Source organism: Nelumbo lutea, chromosome 2 (assembly GCF_056320005.1).
Source record: "Nelumbo lutea isolate HS-2025 chromosome 2, American lotus-T2T, whole genome shotgun sequence".
Lineage (NCBI taxonomy): Eukaryota > Viridiplantae > Streptophyta > Magnoliopsida > Proteales > Nelumbonaceae > Nelumbo > Nelumbo lutea.
Window position 1 is genome coordinate 76,715,559 of NC_142685.1, and position 27,816 is coordinate 76,743,374.

Sequence of the window (27,816 nt, forward strand, 5' to 3'; positions counted from 1 at the left end):
GGCTGTAATGGCTTCTTGAAGGAATAAGAGAGAAAATAGGGATAGAAAGAAGGTAGAAAATACCTGGAATCACTCATAGGGTACCTAGAATCACTCTAGGGCATGGGAATCACTCACTATAGCTAGCATAAGCTGAAGAAAACTCAATATGATTCATTGCCTTTGAGTAAAACGTCCATAGACTCTAAACTCATAATAATCCTAGGAGTCAAATTGTTAGACTCATAATAGTCTTAGGAGTCAAACTGTTAGACTTAATAATCCTAATAGGACTCAAACTAAGTTGTCATATCCTATTTCAATTCAAAGAAGACTCAATAACTCTAATCATACTTATGCAATGACTCTGAAATTTTAAACATAAACAAACTATAACTAGACAATCAAACCCTATTATTGGACCCTACAGAAAAAATTATAAAATGGCAAAAATACCCTTGGTGTTCAATTCAATCCAAATCCCAAGTACCATCACTATGCCATATCATGACCTGTTGTAAGGCCTTCTTTCTAGAATAAGTCTTCAAGGGTGTTGATTGATTCCTACCAGAAGGTCTTACCTTCATCTATAAAAGGATAGGTAAGTCAAGCCAAACCAACTCTAAGAATTAAATGTGGCCCATACCTTTTTTTGTGTGTAGGCCCAAAGTTGAGCCAAGCCCAATTTAACTTTGGCTTGTCCCATATTTTTTGCATGTATATAACTAGACAATCAAACCCTATTATTGGACCCTACAGAAAAAATTATAAAATGGCAAAAATACCCTTGGTGTTCAATTCAATCCAAATCCCAAGTACCATCACTATGCCATATCATGACCTGTTGTAAGGCCTTCTTTCTAGAATAAGTCTTCAAGGGTGTTGATTGATTCCTACCAGAAGGTCTTACCTTCATCTATAAAAGGATAGGTAAGTCAAGCCAAACCAACTCTAAGAATTAAATGTGGCCCATACCTTTTTTTGTGTGTAGGCCCAAAGTTGAGCCAAGCCCAATTTAACTTTGGCTTGTCCCATATTTTTTGCATGTATTACATTTTATTTAATTTAAAAATTAAAAAAATTAAATTTTTACTAGTGGATGTCATAGGCCTAAACTCATTACTCATTAGGCCCGAAAGCCTATAAGCTCGGGTTGTGCCTTGTAGGGCCGATCTTGGGCTTGCAGGCCCTGGGTGTGGGCCAGGCTGGGCTTAGGCCTAGGTTAAATCCCTTATCATTAGTTCTAAACCTAGCTCGGGCCAGCTTGGCCCATGATCACCCCTAGTCAATAGCATATCATTAACATATAATAAGAGGGGATTAATACCCTAAGGTCTCCTATGAATAGAGTGACTACATGAGCACGGAACCTTTCAAACTATGCTTGAGGAGCTTACTTCAACCCATATGAGGACTTCTTTAGCCAACAAACTAGAGAAGGATCACTACAATATCCAAGAGGGGGCTTCATATAAACAATTTCCTTATTGACCATGAAGAAAGGCATTCTTCACGTCCAACTTGTAAATGGACCAAGACCATACAATGAACAGGGCTAAGAGGATAGGGACTGTGGTAATCATAGCAAGTGGAGCAAACATCTCTTTATAATCAATTCCATTCTCTTGACTATATCCCTGAGCAAGCATCTAAACCTTATACCAGTCAAGAGAACCATTCGACTTCAATTTGATAGTATAAACCCAACGACTCCCAACAATAGAGACATCTAGAGGGACAAGCACAAGATCCCAAGTATCATTTTCATATAAAGTGAATCTCTGCATCTATGGCTTCTTTCCAGTGTGGACTACTAATGGCTTGCTGGTATGAACAAGGAATACTTGTGAAGATAAGACAACAGAGAGAGCTATTGTTTGAAGGAAAATCATAGTGGTTAGGTGGTTGAGAAATATGAGTAGAACAACAAAGAGGAATGCCATTTGTAGGAGGAACAAAAGGATGATGTTCTGGACTGGGAGGAAGGGGGTTGTAATCAAGGTTCAAAATATTGATATAGGCCGATATGTTGGTTGGGGTGTATCAGATTGTATATTGGCTTGCTTTTTCTTTTTCTTTTTTTTTTCTCAAACTAGTTCATAGAGGTCATTTTAAGGCCTGTTTACCCCCTAAACCAGGTCAGACCCCAGAACACCCCCTGTAGGGACATATCGGGAGGCCACCGATACATATCGAAATTTTGAACCTTTGATGTAGGTGTAAGGTTTGGAGCACGTAGCTACTTACAAGAGAACAAGAAGATCCTTCATAGCAGAAGGAGAAACATCCACTGAATCAAAATTGGGCAGGTGCATAGAAGACCATCAACTGTGCCAGTTGGAAGAAGTGATTTGTTACACATTGAAGGGGCTAGAAGAGCTTAGGGTAGACCAAAAAGGACACAAGTAGAAGTGGTAAGAAACGATTTAACAACTAAAAACTTAACAGTGGATATATGCTTTAAATAGAATGGATTGAAACCAGATTCATGCAGTTGAGCCCATATAGTTGGGACAAGGCATGGACGATGACGATGATGAAAGAAGGAAATTGGAGAATCATGTTGACAATAATCTAGTCTGTAATGTTGGGGGAGTTGGAGGGATTAAAGAAAGTGAAAAAAATCAAAATGGAAATTTTTAAGGTTTATGGAGGAGATCTAGGATTAACATTGAAAGTAGCATGGCGGGTAGGGGGGAATAAGGAGGCAAGCGGAATAGACACAAAGAGGGGCAGATGTGTGCAACCTTACCCTTGTAGACACAAAGAGGTTGTTTCCAAGATTTGAACGTTGGTCACCAGGTCACAATGGAGCAACCCAACCGTTACGCCAAGGCCCACTCTAATATCTGAAGTGGCTGAACTGAATGGCTAGTTTTTTGTCTTTTAGTGAATAAGTTATTGTGTAGATTCTGGAGATCTGAGTTAATTGTTGAAGCCGTAGTTAGGCTGGTGATTATGTGTTTGAATATTTTTTTATTTAATTATTTTATCCACTATAAAACAATGCAATAAGTCATTCAGTGCAGCCATTTCATCTGTTATCAAGCAGCTCCCAACCATATTGGGTCGGCTACATGAATTCTTTTATCTTGTGAAATTTAATTAAACTTATAATATAGATTTTAATAGTACTTGTTAAAATATGACACTCTACATATTTTAGTGTGAATGTTGTAAAGTATATTCAAGAAGTGTACATGCAACATTAGATGTCATGCTGGTACATATCTTGTTGACACTGATATGTCAGACTTGTACAAGGTCTGGGTACCATAGCATGCTACATGTACAGAGTGATGAAGTTTTCCCTAGGGTGACGACTAAGGTTGCAACTTTGGATGGGTTGGTCCGGAGTAGTGTTTTAAAAGTTGTGAGAGGTGTACGCTTGGAGGTGTGCCTCCAGGTGAGGCGCCTCCAAAATGCCCTGAGGCGTATGCCAAATACACTTTTTCATGAGGTGTGCTTGAGGCGTACGCCTCATGCACCTCATATAAAAGGACAAAAAAAAAGGAAAAAAGAAAAAAAGGAAATAGAAGGGAAAGGAAAAGAAAGAAAAGAAAAAAAAAAGAAAATGAAAGAAAAGAAAAAAAAGAGAAAATGAAAGAAAAGAAAAGAAGGTTTACGCTTTCTCCTTCCTCTTCCTCCCCCTCCTCTTAAGGAGGCTTATGCCTCCTTATGTTCGGGAGGCTTATTCCTCTTACGTTCTGAACTATGCCTCAGGCCTCTAGGTAGTGGAATGCCTCGCGTCACGCCTCCACGCTTTAAAACATTGGTCTCAAACCTAACCTAACAAGTGATTTAAAAGGGGCGCCTAGGTGCATAGGTGAGGTGCATTTTGGGGTATGCGCCTCGCCCAGGTCCTAGGTGCACCCCTTTCAAAAGGTGCACACCTTGATGCGCCTGATGTGCATTGCGCCTTAGCCCAGACGTGCACCTTTTTAAAATTTTGCGCCTTTTGCTTTTGTTTTTGACTCTAACAGCTGGGCCGGGTCGCTCGCTCACCGAAGCTCTGAGAACCCCCTATTTGCTGTTGTTCATTCATTCATTGCAATAAAATATTTTCTTAAAAGGCAATGGAAGTTATAATATCATTATTTTTATGTGAGAAATAAGAATTTCAGTCCCTAACATAGACTTGTTCGGGCTTACCTCGAGGGGCATGGTACAAAGGCGACTCATAGAATCAAGAATGCAATATGTTTTACATCACATTAGCTACTTGAAGGAATGCAATTAAGGAAAAAGAGAGATTGTGGGTTTTACATGTTTGAAAATGCTTTATATGTTTGCTTTTAGTTTTAAATTTTCATTTGAATATGCTTTACATGTTATGTTTATGTATTTTAATAATGTTTGAAATTTTTAAAATTTTTTGGCATTTTTTGAAAATTTTGACCTTTTTTTTTTTGTAATTTTGCACCTTGCTTAAAAAGGCACGCACTTCGCCTTGTGCCTTGCGCCTCAGGTGCAAATTGGCCCTTGCGCTTTAAAAAAAGGGTGACTCCAAGGTGGAAGTCGGTTGGCTACAAAATCCAGATTCTGTAGTGTGGTGTTATAACTACAAAATTAAGAGGTTTAAATGGCATACAAGGGGTTGGACTGTGAGAATACAATGGGTTGTGAGACCAGCCAATGCTCTGGCAGATTTTTCAGCCAAGCAAGGGGCAGCAAGAGATCATTTATATTGGTCACAATTGTAGTTTGTTTTTGTTAACTAAGGAGAGTACGCAGCTCATGCCTCTCCAAGAAAAAACTTGTATCAGTATTCTCCTTATTATAATAATAAATCAATTTGTTTATCAAAAAATTTATTGAAAAGAGGTAATTTTGTTCTTTTTATCAAACAAGTGCTATGTGAAGATGTAAAACAACAATTTTCCTTTGCTTGTTTTCCAATTCAAACTTTAGAGAGGGTGCATTTGTTGTCCAATGAAAATTCCAGAAGCCAGGGACACCTATTCACAGTTTCACACACATATATATATATATATATATATATATATATATTTATTTATATATATAAACATGTATTTTATCAATAAAATAGTGTATAATTATATTCTACATATAATATATGTACATATATGTATTATTTTATATATAATTTATATTTTTTATTTCATTTTTTAAGTTTTATTTATAAAAAATGCTATTTTTGGCAAAAATAACAGGGCAAGATGCCTTTTGGCACATTGGGACAAAGAGATCTTGAAAAGTTCGTCCAAATCAATATAAAATCACCCCAATTGGACAACTGAGTGCAAAGTTATGGCCTCTGGAAGTTTTAGTGTGTAACCCGATGACCGGGTTGAACAGGTCAATGGTTCAATGACCTGGGTTGGACAGATATTAACCAAGTCAATAGGTTTTTGAAGAAATTCTGGGTTTTAGGAGAACCAAACCCAGAATTGAGACTGGACGACGGTTCAAACAGTTAAATTGTTTGGGTAAACAATGGGTCGAAAACATTAGAAAAAAACAGCCAAGGCTGTTTTGAAGCTTCATGTGCATGACATGTTAGCATGGAATTTTTAAAGTGCAGGAAGATTCAAAAGAGCCCAGGTTGCTTTTTCCATACATCCAAGCTTTTCTTGCAAATTCTGATATGCAATAGAAAAATTAAATTGCTATCCAGTGTCCTATTATTTCCTAGGTGGATTTTTCTTGTAAAAATTTCATTGCTAATAGATCCATTTTACAGGAAAACTTCGATGATGAAGTTCTGGTTGAGAATGGTGCAAGCGATGGTGGCATCACTGCTGAAGAAAAACCAACATCAGCCATTTTGCCATTGTTAGAAACATATAAAGAAGCTTTGGTAGGTAATGATGAACCCAAGGTTGCAGAAATAGAAGCCTTGCTTCAATCCATTGAAGACGAGAAAATATCTCTTGCAAACAAAGTAGCCACTTTGTCTGAAGAGCTGTCTATGGAGAAAGATCGAATTCTTAGGATCAGTGCTGACTTTGATAATTTTCGGAAGAGGACGGAGAGAGAACGACTTTCCTTGGTGACAAATGCGCAAGGAGAAGTTGTGGAGAGTCTTTTGCCTGTTTTGGATAACTTTGAGCGAGCAAAATCCCAAATCAAGGTGGAGACCGAGGGAGAGGAAAAGATCAACAACAGCTATCAAAGCATATGTAAACAGTTCATCGAGATTCTGGGATCATTAGGTGTTGTTCCTGTGGAGACAGTAGGAAACAATTTTGATCCATTGGTAAGTTCTTCACTTGTCTTATGGTTAGTTGAATGGTGATATGTTTCTCCTATCTGTGTCATATTTGTGGAACATATCTCATTTGTCTGAGATTCAAACACAATGGTTCTGATAGAGAATATATCCTTATCTGAAATGATGATGATGATGTTGTTGTTATTTGTTGTCTAGATGGTCCATTATGTTTTTCTTCCTGTCTTCATTCTTAGGACTTTGTTATTGTTATTGTTGTAGCTATTTCTGCTTTTTATTGTTGTTGTGAATCCTATTTGAATTATGCCTCTAGCAGAGACCATGAAAAATATTGGATGTACAATAGACATACTTTTTAAAAATATGTTTTCATTTCTTTTGTTACCATACTTTTAAAAATGTACTCTGTCGGAAATCAGTAACAATTTCACAATTTTTTACTTGAAAAGATGAGAAGTGTTAAAATTGCAGATGAAGCAATTAAGATACAAAAATAATGAAAATGAAGTTTATCTATGGTTTGAAAGATATGAACTATCAACATTGTCATGTGAAATAAATATATTGATAACTTGAGAAGTAGCAAAGCATGGGAAAGATTATATTTTACCAAAATAACATGTGCATGTCTAACTTCTTTGATTGGTATATTTTCCATTAGTTCTGGGCTCTACCCCTCCCATGACCCAGAAGCTGGGACTGACACTGGGTAGTGGTCTTTTTATATATATTCCAAATTTCCAATAATCTACAGAGTGGATTTACATTATATATATATTTTTGAATGTTTTAACGTTTTTCAAAATTGTTATTAATTTTTCAGCCTTTCTATTGCTTGGGCTAGTTATGGTTTGGATATGTAATGATAAATACTGACACAAATGTTGAAACTGATGTTGTGTCAGAATTTAAGTTAAATATTTGAAACCGGTCAAACATTAAAGTGAAAAACTCACATTTTATCATCTTATGTTGAAAAGGAGGACCTTACATATATTTATAATCAAAGAGAGGAAGGTTAATTTTTCGCCTTTTTTTTATAAATAATTTAAGATTTCATTAAGAAAAGAGCTGGAAATACAAACTTCCCGTGAGGAGGCACGAGCTGCGTCCTCTCCAAAGAACAAGAGGAAAAAGAAATCAGAAAAAACAAATTCAGACTACAGATGAGCCCAATACAATTGTTCCCATGCCCTTGCTTTGCTAGACAGTCAGCCAAAGCATTAGCTGATCTCCCCACCCGCTTAATGTTAACAGCCAAGCTCTTTATCAGCCATCTAAATTTTTTAATTTCATTCTTAAAGCTCCACACAATAGGCTGAAGGTTCTGTAGCTAGCCCACTATCACCTTGGAGTCCCCTTCTATTAGTAGTTATTGCACACCTAGCTGAACTACAAGCTGTACTCCCTGGATGACAGTTAGCAATTCTTCCCTTGTAGAGTTCCCAATCCATAGGGGACCCAAGTAGAGGAGAATATCATTCCTCAGTACCCCTCCCATTCTAGAGGGGCCTGGATTACCTTGACTGCACCATTGAAATTTAGCTTCAAGAAACCTTCGGGAGGGGGGTCCCAACTCATACCAATTCTAATCTTTAAATAGGAGCTGCTTGCTACTGCTGATCAATTCTTCCATATATCATTAAAGGAGAATTGGTTGAATGGATCCAGGGATTACAGCCACCATATTACCTTATGCAGAATGCACTCCTTCAATTCTTGCATTTTCCTCTCCTCCTGGAAGATTCTAGCATTTCTTTCCTCCCACACTGTTCAAATCAGTGCAGCTCTAGCACACCTCCACATGATTCTTCCTCTTTTTTGACGCCGTGGGAAGGTAGAAGGATGAAAGGTCAAGCTTACTTCTGCTGGCCTATTCCACCTGCACCCAAACAACAAGAGCCACTCCCATAATTCTGCAGTAAAGGAACAAGATATTAGTACATGGTAACAATCCTCTCCATGAGATCTGCAAAGGATACACCAGTTAGGTGATACAAAGGAAATGTTTTCTCTTTTGAAGAGTATACAAGGTGTTTATTTACCCATAATACACTTCCCAACGAAAAGCCAAAATGTTAGGGGGAATAGGTTTGCACCATATTTCCCTAATGGGGAAGGGCTAGATAGAAGGGGACTGAGAAAGGGATCGTAAAAAAGAAGCACACGAAAAAGACCCAGTTGGCCGAGGTGTCCAAACACATTTATCTAGATCTGAAGGGTCCAAGCAAACTTTGTCAAGGAGGCTTAACAGACTAGGTAGGCAATAAATTTCTTCCTCCCTTAAGCTTCTACGAAACCCAAAATCCTAGTTAGGTACCAACGGATTTTCCAGGGGGGAGACAAATTTAGAGACAATATCTTTTTTATGTTGAGAAACAGAGAATAGAGAGGGGGAGAGATCCTTTAGAGGAGCCTCTCCTACCCAAGTATCCTCCCAAAAAAGAACAGAGTTGCTATCACAAACATCAAACCTGATAAACCTGAGAAATTGAGGAAGAGTACCATGAATCACTTTCCATGGAGTTGCTGATGTAGCTCACTCAGATACTCCACAGAGTTGCCATAATCTTTCTCTCCAGGGGCCGTCTCCACAACCACTTCCCTAGTAACGCTGTGTTCTTTTGAATCGAATTTCCTAAACCAACCCTCCTTTCTCTTTGTTTTGACATACGACTTCCCACTTTATCAGATGACCCTTCTTGCTTTCCCCTGGTTCCATCGAAAATCCCTCATCAATTTCTCTAGTTTGGTGGCTCCCCTAGGTGGGATTCTAAAGACGAATAGAAAGTAGGTTAGTAGATTAGCAAGCGTGGCTCTTATCAAATTTATTCTACCCCCCAAAGAGATGTAATTCTTCTTCCATGAGGCAAGCTTTTTTTTTGAAACCTCTCTACCACTGGACACCAAAAGCTACTCTCCCTAGGGTTTGCCCCTAATGGAAGCCCCAAATAAGTCATGGGATAAGAAGAGATAGAACACTCTAGGCTTCTAGCAATTAGCCTCCACTTTGCTAGCCCTCATGTTGATACCAGCTACATAACTCTTTCCAAGGTTGATTCTCAAGTTAGGCAGACCCTCAAAGTTTCTGACCAACTCCTATTTTTTGATCATCAAAGGAGACTTTTATTTGAAATTAAAGTTAAAAAGTTTTACAACTTTGTGTATGGGACTAGAAGTCCCACACTATTACATATTTCTGTCCCTTTTTACAATGTAGCCCAAAACAATTGTTGCCTCAAAACACCTTGTTTAGCAAGATAATCAGCTAGCCCATTTGCACTCCTTCTAACCCATTTGAATTCTGCCTCTACCTCCCTTGCAACTTTTTCCACTTCCCTCATCACTTGTTTGAAAGTCCACGGAGTAGTTCTATTGTTTTTAGCCCAAGAGACGATCACCTTGGAATCCCCTTCAACCTCAATATGCCTCATCCCTAGTTGCTTGGCTATCTTCAATCCTTGTAACAGTGCCATTACCTCAGCTTCTAGAGAGTTGCCCATGTCAATAGGTCTAGAGAATAATGCTAATATTCTCCTTTCAGAATTTCTGATTACTCCCTCGATACCTGGCAATCCCGGATTTCCAAATGAACTTCCATCAAAATTCAATTTAATTCTGTTACCATCTGGAGGTTTCCATTCCGTCCTTATTCTTTCACTCTTGAAGATTGTGCTACTTCTGTCCAGGATCTTATAATGTTTGTGACTGAGAACTCTTGGAAAATTTGCAAAGAACTTACCCAATGAGCTACTTTAACTTTGATTGTGTCAATTACCTCCTCCATTGTTCTACTCTTGTCAAAGAATATTCTGTTATTCGTTTCTTCCCATATCACCCAACAAATAGCTGCCTTTGTAGCTTTCCAAATAACCTTCCCTCTTTTCTTTGATTGCCTCAAAAAGTCTTGGTTGAAAAGTCCTGCCACATCTTGAGGGCAAACCCACTTGCAACCAAAGAGAAGACAAAAAGATTCCCAAATATGATGCACAAAGGAACAAGATAATAATAGATGTTTCAAGGTCTCACCACTTTCCTTACAAAGGGAGCACATGTGAGGAGAAAGGCAAGCATAAGGCCTTCTTTTTTGCATCCTATCACACGTATTAACCTTGCCAAGGAAAATTTCCCAACAGAAGGCTTGAATTTTTGAGGGGATAGGCTTACTCCAAATTTCTTTTACAGGGAAGTCCCCAACCGGGTTGCTAGGTGTGGCAAGAACATTAAAGAAAGAGGAACAAGAGAAGAGGCCATCTACAGAGCCTTTACAAATTCTGGAATCTTCCAAGGAAGGGTCCAAATGAACTTGTCCTATTAGATCTAGCAATTGAATTAAAGAGGCACATTCATTTTCCCTAAGGCCCCTCCTGAAACCCAGATTCCACTTGACCCCACCTGGGCCAGGATTACCCAGAAAGCTTATTGTTTCCCCTTTGAAGTTTGATAGGTCAAGGAAGATGTCTTTGAGTGGACTATCTCCCACCCAGAGGTCTTCCCAGAAACGAACTTTATTACCCTGGCCCACATCAAACCGAATGGAATTAAGGAATCTTGGGTAAATTTCATAAATTGCTTTCCAAGGAGAAGATGAGGAAACACGAGGGGCAACTTTTGCATTCCAACCATTTCCATCCAAACCATGAATACTCACAATGACTTTGTGCCACAACCTCTCTCTCTGAAATGAGACCCAAACCGACCAAATCGACCAACTCAGTCCGATCCAATCCGAGTTGGCCGGTTTTTCTTCAGCATCGGTCGGTTTCGGGTTAAAAAAAACATAAACCGATGGTTCGGTTCGGTTTTGGTTTTCATGTGTGAAAACCGAAATTGAACCAACCCAAACCGACTTAGATATATATTATATATATAATATATTTCAGATATTATATATATATCTGATATATTTCAGTTTTACTATATATATTTCAGTTTTAATATATATTTCAAATATATATTTGAGGAAATATATATATATATATACATATATATATATATATATATATATATATATACATATATATATATATTCAGCTTTATTTCAGAAATATACATATTATATATAAAATTTCTGATATATAAAATATCAGTTTTAATCCATCAAATCATTTTTAATTTTTAGGCATCCAGCCTTTGTTTCCTTAGACTTGAATCCTTTACCGTTCATACTGAGAGAATCATTCACAAAACCGACCCAACCCGATTCAAACCGACCAGGTCGGTTTTACTTAGTACTGGGTCGGTTTCGGTTTCATTTCTAGGTAAACTGACTAGGTCGGGCCGGTTGGAAAAACGCCAGTAAACCGACCCAACCCGACCCGTGAACAACCCTATTCCTAACAGAGCTGAGTTCCTAAGTGAAATATTTCCTATTCCCAAACCCCCTTTATCCTTGGGCTTTCTAACTTGATCCCAATTAATTAGGTGATCCTTCCTCTCCTCTCCTAGGTCCCAAAGGAAATCTCTCATGTATTTTTCTAACCTCCTTGCCACTCTACAGAGTATTCTAAAGGTTGAGAGGAAGTAAATAGGGAGGTTTGCCAACGTGGCTCTAATCAGTGTTATCCTTCCACCAAGAGAGATGTCATTCCTCCTCCACAGAGCTAGTTTCCTAGCAAATCTTTCAATGACTGGCTTCCAATAACCTTTTGACCTAGGGTTACCACCTAAAGGTAACCCCAAATAGCTAATTGGCCAACTTCTAATCTCACCCCAAAATCTCTGCAAATCTATTAAATTCCCCTTCCTCCAGATTGATCCCTACAATGCCTGTTTTGGTCCAATTTATCCTTAAACCTGTTATCCCCACAAAGTTATCCGATAGCATCTTTAGATTAACCACACCTTTCTCGTTACCTCCCTCACAAAAGAAGATTGTGTCATTTGCAAATTGAAGGTGGGTAACAACCTCTTGATTTCTACCAATCCTCCACCCCCTAAACAAACCTTGGAAGTTGGCTTTTGCCACCATTCTGCTTAACACCTCAGCCACTAAAGTGAAGAGAAAAGAGGATAAGGGGTCTCCTTGCCTAATTCCTTTCTCAGCCGGAAATAAATCCTTTGCTACTCCGTTAATAAGAATTGAATAGTGGGCAGAGCTTAGACATCCTCTGACCCAAGATCTCCACTTGGTTCCAAAGCCCAACCTTTCTAACATTCGAAGTAGCACTTCCCAATTAATCATATCATAAGCTTTCTCTAGGTCCACCTTACACGCCAACCCTTTTCCTCTACCCTATCTTTTTTCTGCAACACACTCATTGGCTACTAAGATTTGATCCACAATCTGCCTACCTTCCACAAAGGCACCTTGGAATGGTGAAATGGTCGATGGAAGTACTTTTTTTATCCTTTCTGAGAGAACCTTTGCAATAATTTTATATAAATTCCCAACAAGACTAATTGGCCTATAGTCTTTAGGAGTTCTGGCCTCCCTCCTCTTTGGGATTAAAGTGATAAGGGTGGCATTCACCTCTCTGACCAACTCCTTGAGATTGTTTACCTTCTCAGCTTCACCCCCATCACAGAAAATCAACAAATCATCTACAAATTGGAGATGGGTAATTGGGGTGCCATCTCTGCCTACACTCCAACCTTGTACTAGACCCTCCCTATCAACCTTTGATATCATTCTGCTAAGTACATCTGCTATTAATATGAGAGGAAAGGTGAAAGAGGGTCCCCTTGTCTAATTCCTCGGCATGCTAGGAAGAAATCCTTCACCCCTCCATTGACCAAGATAGAGTAGTGATAGGAGCTAACGTATCCAAATATCCATTTACACCACTTGTCCCCAAAGCCACAATTTCTCAAAACTTGTATGAGAATGCTAGTCCACCAAATCTTATGCCTTCTCTAAGTCCAACTTACACACAAAGACTTTTCTTTTGGATCTTCTCATTTCCTCAACACACTCATTAGCAATCAGAATCTAGTCTGTTATTTGTCTCCCTTGTACAAAAGCTCCTTGGGCTTGACGTATTAAGCACAACAGAACTGCTTTGAGCCTCAAGGACAAAACCTTAGCTAAGATTTTGTGAATGATAGTCACCAAACTGATTGGCCTAAAGTCCTTAGGGTTAACTGCATTGGGCTTCTTAGGAATTAAAGCTAAGAATGTGGCATCAACTCCGGACATCACTACATGGTTATCTACGAATTCCTTAAGGGTGTCACAAAGATCATCTTTCAAAATATCCCAGCAGTCTTGGTAGAAAGCCATGGTAAAACCATCTAGGCCTGACGCCTTAGATCTATCCATCATGAATACTCTTCTCTTAATCTCCTCATCTTCAAGATTCCTTTCTAGCCCCGCTATTTTTTCCTCTCCCAAACTCGGCCACTCCAATCCTTCCAAAGATGACCTCTCATTCACTGGTCTTCTAAAAATAGATTTAAAATGGTCCACAAATAATTTAGTAATTTCTTCCTAGATGGTAATCACCTGTCCTTCTGATTCTAGCTTGGCCACTAAGTTCTTCCTCCTGCTATTTGCCAGATCATGGAAAAACCTAGTATTTCCATCGCCTTTCTTAATCCACTTATGCCTTGATTTTTGCCTCCAGAAAATCTCTTCTTTGAGAAGCACATCTTATAGTTCCTTTTTCAACTGCCTTCTTGCTTCTGTATCATGTTCATTCGATAGCCCTTGGGATTCCTTCTCATCCAACGTTTCAGTTTGCGTGATCAGATTGATTTTTTGTTCCTCAACCCTGCCAAAATGATCCCTATTCCATTCCTTCAACCTTGCTCTTAATCTCTTCAACTTCTTATGAAATCTAACCCCTTTCCATCCTATCCCCCCTAGCTCCTCATTCCACCACTCCTTCACTAAACTCCCAAAGTTTGGGTGAGTTAACCACATATTTTCAAACCTGAACGGTCTAGGTCCACTAATCAAGGATTCCAAAGCAATCATAATGGGGCAATTGTCAGAAGTGACCCTAGGAAGAGCTTGAGAAGCCAAGTTTCCCCAATGGGTCTCCCAGTATAGGTTGAAAAGGAATCTATCCAGCTTTGAGCACTGCAGGTTCTCTTGGAGATTGGACCAGGTAAATCTAGTTTGCAGCAAAGGGATCTCCTTCAACTCACAATCTTTTATATAGCCATTAAATTTCCTCATGCTTGTTGTAATTGACTGTACGAGGTTACTAGTTTCCTCTTGAGTATCTTATGACATTAAAGTCCCCTCCTAGGCACCAAGGCCCATCCCATAAGCCTTGAATTGCATACAGTTCCTCCCACAATTCATTCCTTTCCCTAGAGGTGTTAGGTCTATACACATTAGTAAGCACCCAACAGGTGGACCCGAGACATGACAGTGAGGTTTCAATGGGTAAAGAGGTGTGCTAATTCGGTTGCAGATGCACTAGCCAAACAAGGGGTGGGAAGAAATCAATTGTTCTGAGCTTACATGTAATTCTTACTTTTTAATTTTGGGGGAGTTGAGAGAGTTTATCTCCCCTGCCTTGTACCTTTGCTTTTCTCATTAATGAATTGATTTTGTTATAAAAAAAAAGTAAGCACCCAACAAAAGCCATCTTCCACGTTTTTGAATTTAAGAATCTCCATATTAATTCCTCCACTGTTTCCATTACCTCACCCCTCCAAACTGTAATAATTCCCCTAGAGGCTCCCCAAGACGGAGCCAAGGACCAACTTACTCCCTTGGACCTCCAAAAGCTTCTAATCCATCTTCCTTCAAGATTAGGGAGCTTTGTCTCTTGCACCATCACTATGTCCGGTTTTTCCCTCTTCAGTAAATCCTTAATTACCCTCCTTTTCCTAGCACTTCCCATTCCTCTCACATTCCAACTGATAATTTTCATAGCTAGACTTGACAGATCAGCCCTCCTTAACCAAACTTCTCACCTGGAGTGCTTTCTCCTCTCTCCCCTCCCACTGTACTCTAGGTCTCCCTTAATGTCAGAGATTAGTCTTTGTACCTCAATTCTTTTCTTCCTTTCTTTTTCTTTTTTTTTTTTTCCCTCCAGATTTCCTATTGTAAGTTTAACTGCTGTCTTGCTCACATCTGATCCCACCTTTGGATTATCTGTTTCAGATCTAGGGGTCAATTCTATCCTTTTATAACCATCCTCTTCAACAGCCTCACCTTCCTCACTAGCCAATCCCTCCTTTTGGAGGTTTTCTTCCATACAACCTTCCTTCTGCCTAAATTCCTCAAACTCTGTACAGATTAAACTCCAGATTCTCTCCACCTCCTCTCTTGGCCCCTCTAAGAGTTTTAGGTCATCATTCTCTTTAATCTCTTGGCTACCATCCTCAAACCCTCCCTTGGCTGCCAAAACTGCTCCTTCAGGGTGAGATGCTAGAGTATCTGCAGTAGGCCGAGTATACGGGTTGGTAACAAAAACCAAATGGACACCCATACTTGGACGTGGAGAACTGGGGTGTTGCAACTGGGAATTTACAGCTGATGTAAGGTTCTTCCTCTTATCAGGCTTTTGTGTTGAGGAGATTACGGTACAAGATATGGCAGATTTAAGAGAAAATACAGAAGGAGAGGATGTAAGCTCACAGCTAGAAATCAGAGCTGTCTGACAAACAAAGATGATGAAAACGGTTTTCTGTGGATTCAGATAAGAAGGCTCAGAACACTGATTTAAATTATCAAAGAGGGGAGGCTCTCACAGGGGAAAAGGAGGATAAGTATAGGTTAAAGGATTATGAGAGGAATCTGGAGGAAGAGAGAGATAGCAGGAAGGAGGCTGAGGAGAAAAATAATGAAAATAGTGAGGGGGAAAAAGCAATAGGAAGGAATAAAGCTGAAGAAATTCCTTAGGCAAATATAACGGAAATAGAAAAAGTCAGCATTGATCAACTAGTAGATAGACAGTTGGTAGTTGGTAAATCTCTTGGTCTTTTCTCTTTGGGGGGAGAAGCTGTGGTGAGGAAGGCAATTGAACAATTCGAACAGAATAAAGGCAAGAAAGTAATAAGAAGATTGTAGTTGAGGAGGGGGTGCGAAATGGGAGGAGGGCAAAGGAGAGGAGATCGACATCATTGATGAAGAATGAAGTGTTTTCTGGTATGACGCAGGTGAAAGGGTGAGGCTTGTGTATCTGTGGTTGTTTTGCTTTTGGTTCCCGGGCTTAGTTTGTGTGCTCTTGCGGATGTTGCAATTTTGGGTCTTGTCTTTATGTTTCTTTTGGGGTGGTTGGCTTTTGTAAGATATTTGAGGGGTGTTGTGCTGGGATTTGGGTGAAAAAGTCTTTCATAGGAAAGTGCTTTGGAAGTTGTCAGCTTTATGTGGAGGTGTTCTCTCGACACCTATCTAGGTTGTATTTGCCTTTTCTTTTTACTTATCAAAAAAAAAAAAACCCTTGTCTATTCTCATCACTGGAGAATTCTGTCCTTGTACGTTCCTTCTTAGTCTATATTCACAAACTGCCGGAGAGTCCATTCCCTCTGTACTAGAATCATTTCCAAACTAAAGAGATGTAGCGGCTCCTTCGAAGAGGGGAGATGTAGTAAGCTCGGCATCCATTGCCCTTTTGGTCTTTTGCCCCTTACTAGACTCCCCATCAAAGCTTCCTTCTTCTAGAAATAATATTTCCGTTTTGAAACTCTCTTCCTGTAGTAAGTCCACATTTCCTTGCAGATCGGTGCTTCCCAAACTCACTGTGTCAGTGGAATCCAAGTTATTGCTACCCTCTTTGCTAGACCAGTCACGATCTTCTAGTGAATCCAGATCTCACCGTTTAATGCACCTTGGGTTACATCTGTCCGGGGAGAGGACCTTCGCTTTCTTGGTCGGGACCCACTGCAAGGAGCTGCTTGAGTTCGGACCTGCACCTGGAAGTCGAGAGGCTGAACTCGAAGAAAACGAAGATAGATGGATCTTTCCATCTATTAGAGCTCCCCCCCTCCGGTCATGTGCCCTTTAAGTGAGTCACATGCTAAGCCTCTTGGGTCTTCAATCGTGGGCCTTTTAGCTAGGCCATAGGTTGTTGGATGGGCCAGTTCAAGTCTTGACCCACCACTATTAGATGCAATGGGCGTAGATGGTTTTGTTTGCCCATTCAACACCATCTGTGCTGGCATGTGAGATTTTAAAGTATCACACACAACTCCTGTTGAGCCCAGTTCTAGCCCCCCTTTGGTTAAATCAAACCTTCTTAAGTCCTTCATTTCCCCTTCATTTACAGCTGATAAGGCAGAGTTTTTACCACTTGAGTGTAAGATCTTCTACACTCCAGTCTGTAGCCTTGCCCTTCACGCATTTGACCTTCCCCCTGCACCGACTCTTTCAAGTTTTCTAAAGGTTGCTTACCCATATTAGTGAAAGGTCTATCAGCATTTGAATTCACCAGCCATGTAGTGCTTCTTCTTCCACCCTCTCGTCCCCCTCCAGATGAGCCTCCTTCCATGGACCTGCTTCTATGGAAGAGGCCAACCATACTGAGTAGAGTAGCCTCCCACACTTTTCTCCACTTTCCTTGGAATTTCTTCTGTATTTACTCCATTCAATGAGAGCTGCTGAGCGTAGGTGCCCCCAGAAGGCCCCTACCAGACACCTTCCACAACTGAGCGATGGATTCTCCAACATTTTGCTTCCACAAGTGAAAGGGCAAACCCCATCTTCAATAAAAAATTCCTTGGAGTTCAATGATGGACACCATTTGAAGATTGTGAACTCTCCATAATCAGATTGAAGACTGACTTCCGGAAAGTACTAATCTATCTTCAACCAAGTCAAGCACGGCCTTACTGCTCTCAAAGGGTGTTATGATAAACATTCCCTTTAACTTCAGATGCAATATTAGCGGATTTGCAATTTTCCTCTAGTCATCAACTTGGAACTTGTTTGGTTTACAAGCTTGTTATCCCATTTTCCCTCATGGTGTATCCAGTCATCCTGCACTGTCCCTTGCTATTTGTCATAATTATAGTTGTCAAGGTGATGCCTAGGCGGGCGCCTAGGAAACAAGGCGCCCTTTGAGGCTCACCTCGCCTAATCGCCTAGCAGTTTTGTACTGTATTGTAAAATACTTTTTTATTCTTTATTTTTTGACATTATAATTATAAAATAGGCACTATTAAACTAAAAGACTCATTTTGTGTGTTTATATACTAATTTGTTTTTATTATTTTCTTATTTGTTAGGATTTAAATCAACGTTTGTATTGATTAATACAAACATTGCAATTATCAAAAAAAAAAAAATCAATACAAACATCGCTAAATGCTGTATTGAACCCTCAAAGACTTTAAAATCCGAACCAATAAGTAAGGAAGAACTTAAAATTTTGTCTAATCAACACATTTTCTACTACATTTTTTGAATTTTCTTTTCCTTCTTTTTTTGTTCTTCTCATGAATATGTTGATTTTCTATACTTTAACATGGACTCTATACTTATCTTATGAAAATTATGAATAATTACTAAGGAAATATGGCTATGGTACCTAGGGAACTACCCTAGGATCTATATTTTCTATATAAAATAGTCCATCACCTAGATGATGCCTAGGCGCCCACCTAGGCACCTAGGCGACAGGGCGCCCCCCTGACGCCTAGCCTCGCCTTGGTGCCTTGAAAACTATGGTCATAACCACCACCTCCTGTTCGATGACCTCATGTTTGCTGGAGTTTTTGTTCAATCTTTCCTCCTCCATTGAGGTCTCCCCTTGTGTTGTTACCAGGTGTTATGGGCCCGGGCGTAGGATCTCGTCATGGGTTGGTCCACGGGGAGAACCTCTAGTTTCCCCTTGCTCCTCCCTTTGCGTGCTGACCCTATCGTGGCGACCTAAGGGATGATTTGTCCAAGAGATCACCCTAACTCTCCTTTACTCTTCTCTTTGACTGAAATTCTGGATGCCTTTATTCAATATTAGTGGCTCCTTAAATAGGAGATTACAAAAGTCTTGTTCTTAGGGAGACTCCTTGCTGAATAGGGAGACCTCCAACTCTATCTTGATAAGATAAGACTGATAAGATAAGATAAGTCTCTCTTAATCCTAATCTAATAAGATAAAATACTCTCTCTTAATCCTAATTTAATAAGATAAGTCTCTCTTAATCATAATCTAATAAGATAAGATAATCTAATCTACTAACTTAATAAGATAAGAATAACAAAATAGTCTAATCTAATATGCTGAATGGATAAGACTATTGCTGCCGAATTGGATAGGATGAGAACACCGGATCATTGCTGCTACTGCTCCCAATATGTGTCCACATCACCAGGCATTCGGGAAACTCATTCAACACTCTGGTTACTTCCTTCCAACCCAGTCCCTGTCTTCCTTCAGCAAAGCAGACTAACTGCTTCCTACCTTTCCCAAAGAATTCAACTAGCACTATATAGCTTCCATTGGAGCTATCTCCCTTCACAAAGTCCCTAAGCCATACTTATGGACCTTGCAATAGCACTGTAGCCTTCTTTACTTCTCTGAATTTGAGGGTCAGCACTCCCTTGATCCTCGGTTCTTCAAACAAAAACTCCTTAACTTCAAGCTTCATAGCTCTCCTCCATTGTCCTGCTGCCATGCACTCCTCCATTGTCTCAGATGCCACCTTTAGGGTCTGTTTGATTGCTGAGAAAATTGGACTGAGAAAGGATGGGATGAGAAAAGGAAAATTTATTTTCTCAGTTAGTTATAATGTGTTTGTTTGCTGATAATTTTTTTGTGAGAAAATCCACTTTCTAGTGTTTGTTTTGCAAGGAATAGAATCTGGTAAAAAATAGCTCACAATTGTTCGATGGAAATCAAATCAACCAACTTTGATAAAATTTCCACTCGGATCACTCCATTTATCCTTCGCAATTGCTTCCGCACTAGAAATGTTGCTCAAAACCACCCAAATCCTTCATCCATGTTTCATCTACTCCATCTAACTTAGCACAGAAGAACTCCTTGAGTCTTTCAAGTTTCAGTCAGCAACGAAGAAGAACAGAAAAGTACTTTTAGGTTTTCAAAGAAAATCACTGAAAAGTACACAAAAACTCCATTGTTCTCAATGATTTTTGACTCACTGAGATCGAGATTCTTGTCAAAGACACAAAATTGAAGTTAGTAAAAAAGAAAAATCAGATGAAACCTAGGAAAAGCTGATTAGAAGATTAGTTGCAGAGAGCTTCACAGAGAAAGAATAACAGGACTTTGAGAACGGTTGAAGCATTGATTCCTATGGAGAATCTGATTTTGGTCAATAGGGTCGTTTCATGATGTTGCGAACCTTGTTCCAGCAATCTTCTTTGTTTTGATAAATGGGAACTCGGTCGTCAAAAACAAGGTTTGCACAATCACAGACCAAGTTGTCATGGACCAACAATCTGTCTCTTTTTCTTCTACTTGAACAACAATCCCTCCAGCAATGAAACCTCTTCAAAATGCCTTCACACCCGCTGAGGATTGGCAGTGGTTGCCTGGGCTTCTTGCAGAAGGGTAATCTCTTTCCCTACTTTCTGATGTAAAATCCTATTTTCCACCCAATCTTGATGTAAATCCTACCATCTTGGCCACCGTTTTATATCCCCATTCATTTTCCTACAATCCCTATCGGTTCCTTATCACCCAGTGGATAATCCCTTGTTCTTATGCAAACAAAACATCTCATCACTCCTATTTGGTTCTCCACTACCACCGACTACTCTTATCATCAAATGTCTCTTCAAGAAACATTGGTCTTTTTGAAGATATAGTCTGAAAATGGATGTTGCTTTCTATGATTCCACTCTCAAAGGTCCATTGTGGGAAGAAATTTCTAGATAATTGTTTACTTGCTCGAAGCTTTTGATTTATTTACTGATGAGAATGGAATCACGGCAACCAAGTTCCCATATGCAATTAGGTTCAGCTGAGCGCCATAGTTATTCATGGCCATGGCAAATGCAAAAACCGAGTTCCCACCTTGGGCACTTTAAGGGCATTTATTGAGGACGAATTGGAGGCATTGGAGACATTCTGGCATTGGCAGATGAGGTGAAGAGAAGAAGAGGACGCATTGGAGACATTTTGGCATCGGCAGACGAGGTGAAGAGAAGAAGAGGAAGGGTTCGTTCACGCCATGAGTTGCAGGGTCTGACGCAGTTCAAGGTAATTTTGGTTTGGTTGCAGAGATCCCTCCTCTCCGTCTCCCTCTTTTCGTTGCCGACGACCTTTAGCGTGAGAATGAGGAGGAGCTTTCCGTTGCTGATGACAATTTTGTCCGTTGCGAGTCCTCGATTTCTACCGACGACAACGTTTAGCGCAAAAGTGAAGAGGAGCTTTCTGTCGCCAACGGCGATTTTGGCCGCTGCGAGTTCTCGATTTCTGCCGACGACGACCTTTAGCACGAGAGTGAAGAGGAGCTTTCCGTCGCCAACAAAGATTTTGGTCGCTACGAGTCCTCAATTTCTACCGCTGATGAGGAGTAGGCGAATGAGCGAACAGAGAGGAGATTATGGTTGGGATGCTGGAGGAGGATGTGGTGATGATCGGCGGCGGTGGTGGAGGTGCTGATAACAGGAAGAAGATGGTTAGTGGTGGAGAGAGAGAGAGGAGATGGTCGACTTCTTGCTCTGACAAAGCCCGAGCAATTTTCTTAGCGTTTTTTTTTTCTCACCGGTGTCACACTGTTTTGGTGCGACCCTGCTCACTTAATTTTGGGATCCCGCGTCCCTCTTGTTTCTCATCCCAAAACACTGTTTACTAGTAAACAAACACAAGAAAGGGAGAATAATTTGGGAATAATCCCTTTTCTCATCCCTTTCTCAGCAATCAAATAGACCCTTAATGTTTCACCTTTTTTCCTACTTAGAACTATAACTCTGCTGTACTTGTAAGTCTTACTCACTAACACAGCTAATCTATTTAGTAAAGCTAACTCCTAGTACAATTGGGAAAGCTAACTCCCAGTACAATTGGGAAAGCCAACTCCTAATGCAACTGGGAAAAGTAAAAATAACTCAAATGATCAGAAAATAACTACTGACAAATTATGATGGTAACTCTACTATAAAAATATACAAAAGAATAAAAAAAAACAAATTCAAAATATCCCTAGTCCAACTCATTTGCTGTTGTATTGTAGTAATTGATCTCCCCATGATATACAAAAATGCTGGTACTAGTCCTGATATGCAAATTTTACATTTTGGCTAGAGACAAGTAGAGTTCCTTTTTCTGACATGTTCTTTCTTTTGACATTTTAATACTTATTCAGCATAACCTGTAAAATTACCAGAGAAAAGAACTTGTTGAAGTAGGATGGCTTTTTTCTGGTATTTCATGGCATAATGTGAAACTCTGTTTTTAGTTTACCTTGGAAGAAACCCTAGAACTTTTAGTTGACAAGATTATTCTCTAATAGTTGTTTTAAGTTACTGTTTTTCTATGTTGAATTAAAAAAAAAAAAGCTTTTCTTTCATAAGCATGTGACAAAGACCTGGGGGCTGGGTGAAGTGGTCCATAGTTGTTTTTCCCATAATGAAAAGCAGGCTCTTCCCCTATGATGACAGGACCCAGTCTTTGCTGGGCTTAAGTAAAGTGGTACATGGTTATTTAACGCAATTCTTTTCTTTCTTGAATTAAATGCTTCGTTTTTATTTTTTCACTGAGCAGCTCTGCTTCTTTCCCTTTGATCAAGTGTTTTAATTCCTTAGAAAGTATTTTGACACAGTGATCCATAGTTATTTGCCCCCTTTATGTCTCTCTCCTTTCTTCTTTCTTCTTTTCAAAACATGAAAGTGCATCTGTTATTATTACTATTATTTTTATTCTTTGTTATTTCTTTCACCTAACCAGTTAACCAAATTCAATGGAGAACCTGTAAACTACATCCTTAAAGTTACTGCCTTTATTGATCAACCCAAATAAATGTAGGTGCAAGACCAAGTCAACTCCAACTTGGTTGAGTACTTGATGACATTTTGAGTACTCAGTTGAGTTTGTTCAGGTTTGTTAACTCAGCCCAGGTCTTGATTGAATTGAGTTCACTCAATCTGGTAAGGACTTTGTTAATCTGAAAATTTGAATACAAATTCTGCTACTAGGGGTTTGCACAACGCCACAGCCATTTTCATCCATTCATTCATTTTATACATATTTTAAAGGGAGGTGTTTGTGAAGTATTAAGTAGCTACAAAATTGTTTTTAACTAAACCCCAACTACTGACCATTAGATCGCGATCTGTAGAGTAATAGGGAGGCGTCTATTTCTAAAAACTTGCCATGTTATAGACGTTTGTTTTTTCATCAGTATAATATATGCTATTAAGCCCATGTGTTTGTGCTAAATTAGCAAGTGTGCTTTAAAAATATTTACTTCTACAATCTGTTTTTGACTAGACCTTATTTTTCTTTTTTCTTTGAATTACAAAAGCTGCATGAAGCAATAATGCGTGAAGATTCTACAGAGTTTGAAGAAGGTATTATAATTCAAGAATTCCGAAAGGGCTTCAAACTAGGAGACAGGCTCTTGCGTCCTTCAATGGTGAAGGTTTCAGCTGGCCCAGGCCCAGCAAAGCCTCAAGAAGGGCCATTGGAGGATGATGATGGTAGCAGTGAAAGAACAGAGGAAGGCAGAATGCAAGGAGAATCTGATCAATGATTCTTGGTGACTCAAGTCTTAGATTCAGTTACAAAAAAGAAAATTTTTATATTCAATTTTGTAAAAGCAGTTATTTAAGGTTTTTGTTGGTAAGAACTGCATATTGGATCCTGGAGTAGGTCTTTTATCTCCGAGAAAAGAATAGATTGATTAGAGGAATGCACTTGGGCGGAACATTTCTCTTCTTTTTTTCTTTCACTTTAATTAATATGATCCATCTTTTCTTCTGTTGAATTGATGCCTTAGGCTACAAACCTACAACCTTTTTAGCACTCCTCTTCTAGTAGGGTGGCCATGGGCTTGGTTGTGATGGGCCTAGGTCAGTCCAAGGCCAGTCTACAGAGTTGGACCATATTAGTTATTTTTCTTCAGGGGTTCTTGGGTTTTTAAAGGTAGTTGAATGCCATACTTGTAAGCTCCATTAAAGGCCTTGTAAGGCTATTCTTCAGACTGGTTGAGGCAGTTCTGTGATACCTTTTAGTTTGGTTCAAGATTCTTGTGGGCCCAAAGTAGTTCATTAATTTTGGACTCAGTCAAATCTTTAAGGTGGCCATTTACGAACAATATGGACTAATTCAGGTTTTCTTTTTCTTTTTTTTTTTTTTCTTTTTGAAGCTATTATGAACTGATTTGGGGTCGATCTTTGGAATGGTTAAAACAAATCATTCTTTAGGGATATTAATCAATGGTTATATTTTGCACTCTTTGAAACCGTTTAAGAGTGGTGTGAACTTACCATGAACTTTGGGTTTGGGTTGGTTTTAGAACATTTTTAAGGGCAATTTAAGGTCTTGCACGTTTATGATTATGAAGTGGATAGAGAAGTTTGCTTTTGGTTTTATAATATACTTAAAAAAACCCATTGATTCACGTGATAACCAAGGTTTATAATATGATACTTATCTACCAATGCAGAAAAATATGTATCAATGTGTATCCGGTGTGTATTGATGGAATATCAAGGAGCATTGGTGTGTATTGCATGTGTTGAACCATGATGGTAGAATTTTTGACGATGCTTTATCCCGTCAACACTTTCCACATTCATCGTTTTACTTGAGGATGCAAGATCTCAAGAGCCAAAAAAACAAAAAAAATCAAAATTATGTGATAACCAAGGTTTATAATATGATACTTATCCACCAATGCAGAAAAATATGTATCAATGTGTATCCGGTGTGTATTGATGGAATATCAAGGAGTATTGGTGTGTATTGCATGTGTTGAACCATGATGGTAGAATTTTTGACGATGCTTTATCCCGTCAACACTTTCCACATTCATCGTTTTACTTGAGGATGCAAGATCTAAAGAGCCAAAAAAAACAAAAAAAATCAAAATTTGATATTTATTTCCTCAAAGTGGATTTAGGTCGAATTTGAGGAAAAATTTATCTTTTTGTGTTCAAATTCATATACTTCGGTAAGTTTACATATTTTGATTCCTGGAATGTATGGATCCGCTAATGTGTTCATGTGCTTCATAAGTTGATGCCTTTTCCTTTTACAAGTGGATCTGTGATTTCTTGAAAAAGTGAGAACATAACAATTAATATCTGTCTATGTTTTCATTATCCAATCATAGGGAGGAACTATAAATGGATCTGTGGATGATTTGTCAGACCCATGAATCCGTTAAAATTTTATTTTTAAAAAATAAAATTTATTAATATTTTAGTAATCTACCAACACAAAAATAAGTGAAAAATAATTATTTTAATAACAAAATTTTATGAATTCCATTTAGCATATGATTTGTACATGAGATTAATGGATTTGTGGTTGCTATATCATTATCAAGCTTCAAAGTTATTTTTATTTTTATTTTTTGAGAAATGCCCAAAGTTGGCCATCTAACAAAATTAGATACATGAGCTCAAACTACACCAGCCTTCTTTGTATCTTGTAGTTAAAAAAAAAAAAAACAAAGAAAATAAAGTGTAGATCTGCAAGATTTCAAGGTTTCAAGTATTGTAGTGTTGAATTAATTAGCAGAAATAAAATAAACTACAAACTTAAAAGGAAAAGAATAAAAACACAAAAGGCACACAAGATTCTTACAAAGGTTTAGCCAACCTTGCCTACGTCCTCTACCCTAGACCAACACTAATTTCTATTGGGTGCCAACCAAGCCTTTACAACCAACATGACTTCATGGGTGCTTGTAATACCTTAACAAATTGGACTTACACGGGTGCTAACAAGACCAGAGCTATAAAATGAGCCATGTTGGGCTGGCATGTCATGGCCCGCGGGTCGTCTCGGGTTATGCTTCCCTCCCTTGGGATAATTTGGGGGTCAGCCTGGCATGGCTCATGACCCAAGCCCGTGCAGCCCGTGTCATGTTGTGTCGCGGGCTTGGGTGGGGCGGGTTGTAGACCATACTGTAGGCCTGGGTTGAACCTGGCCAAATTGTAATTTTTTTTTTTGTTTTTGTGACATTTTTGATTTTTTTTCTTACTAAAACTAAAATACTTAACTTTACTTTGGGAACTAATTGAAAAACAAGAAATCTAACAAAGAAATGAAAAAATACTTAACCAAATACAAAGCCAAAGACTCAAAGTGGACAACAAATTGGAAAAAAAAGGAATTTTATTTCATTTAAATTTGAACAATACAATGGTCAAATGAATGAAATAGAAAATGTAACAAATTAATAAAATATAAAACATACAATATATACGAATTCAAAATAAAAATTACATTGTTGAAAAAATGCTATATAACTATTGAGTATACAAAAAATTATTGACTTCATCATTTTCTTTAAATTCCACATGCACCTCCATCTCCTTGACTTTGATAATTTGCTTTAGGTGAAACATCAGGTGTAGTGTCATGCCGTCTTTTGTCTTGTAATCTATCTTTAGCATCCAGTCAATCTTTAAAGCAAATGCACATCTCCAAACTTTCATCACTCATGTAGTTTCTCTTGTCGTCCAACACCTTAATACCTATATTAAAACAAGACTCCAATGGAACTATATACACCAGAGGGGTTAGTAGATCACGTGCCATGGCGGCAAGTACTGGATAATTTTTTTTTTTTACATCCACTCCACCAAGCTAAAACATTAAAATTATTCATTTCTTTGAGGCGAAGGAATCACCTAAACTAGAAAAAATTGCTTGTAAATAAAAATTAAGTTCAATAAATGAATTTGTTGATGAAAATATTGTAGATTTCTGCCTCCTACTTATTAGAGACCAAAATTTTTCTTTTCCACTATTGGAATTAGTTTCAGAAGAGGAAGATGCACTTGTACAAGTTGTAGATTTAGTATGCCCTATTATTTCAGATTCAAATAAACTATACGTTTCAAATAATAAACTATTAATTTCTTTTTTTATTTCCAATTTCAATATTCATATTTTCACAATATGTTTCAAGTAAAATATCTAAATCATGTTTCCTAATCCTAGGATCTAATGTTGTAGCTAAGCAATAAAGAGGAGAAATATTTTCCCAATATTTTTAAAATTTATTTTCCATTATTTCAACAATACTTTTAAATTGTGAATTGTTTCTATATTTTGCAAAGCAATCACTAATCATCATTAATTGATAAGTTAAATTATAACTAGTTGGGTAATAAACACCCAATAATTCATTAATTGTATCATAAAAATTGTCATTTCCTAGTCTTCCTTAAGTATAATATCATGTGGTATTTTTGCATTATAAAAATCACTAAGAATTTGTTTGTAAGAAATACAACTTTCTAACATAGCATAGGTAGAATTCCATCTATGTTTAATGTCTAATACAAAATGTTTATATTTTAAACCATAATTTTGAATAAATATTTAAATTCTTGTTTTCTTTCTCTAGAACTTTTAATATATATATATAATACAATTTCTAATTTTAGAAACATGATTAGAAGTAATATTTAAAGAATCTTGAATACATAAATTTAAGATGTGACATGCACATCTGATATGAAATAATTTACCATTTAAACATGATTTCAATTGATATTTTAAAATATTTATTAACGAATCATTATTATTAGCATTATCAAAACTAACAAAAGATAGTTTATTGTCAATTCCGTAAGCATGCAAAGTATTTAAAATACT

The 27,816-nt window shown here is 38.2% G+C and overlaps 1 protein-coding gene across 1 annotated transcript in view; it reads left to right on the forward strand.

The window, feature by feature from the left end:
* The window catches only part of EMB1241 (Co-chaperone GrpE family protein), a 46,081-nt gene extending 22,116 nt beyond the window's left edge, over positions 1–23,965 (forward strand). Inside the window, exons 2-3 of the mRNA XM_088971010.1 lie at positions 5,684–6,199; positions 23,504–23,965. Coding sequence (XP_088827136.1) covers positions 5,684–6,199; positions 23,504–23,731 — 744 coding nt within the window. The 3' untranslated portion in view covers positions 23,732–23,965. The remainder of the gene's footprint in view (positions 1–5,683; positions 6,200–23,503) is intronic.
* The last annotated feature ends 3,851 nt before the right edge of the window (positions 23,966–27,816 follow it).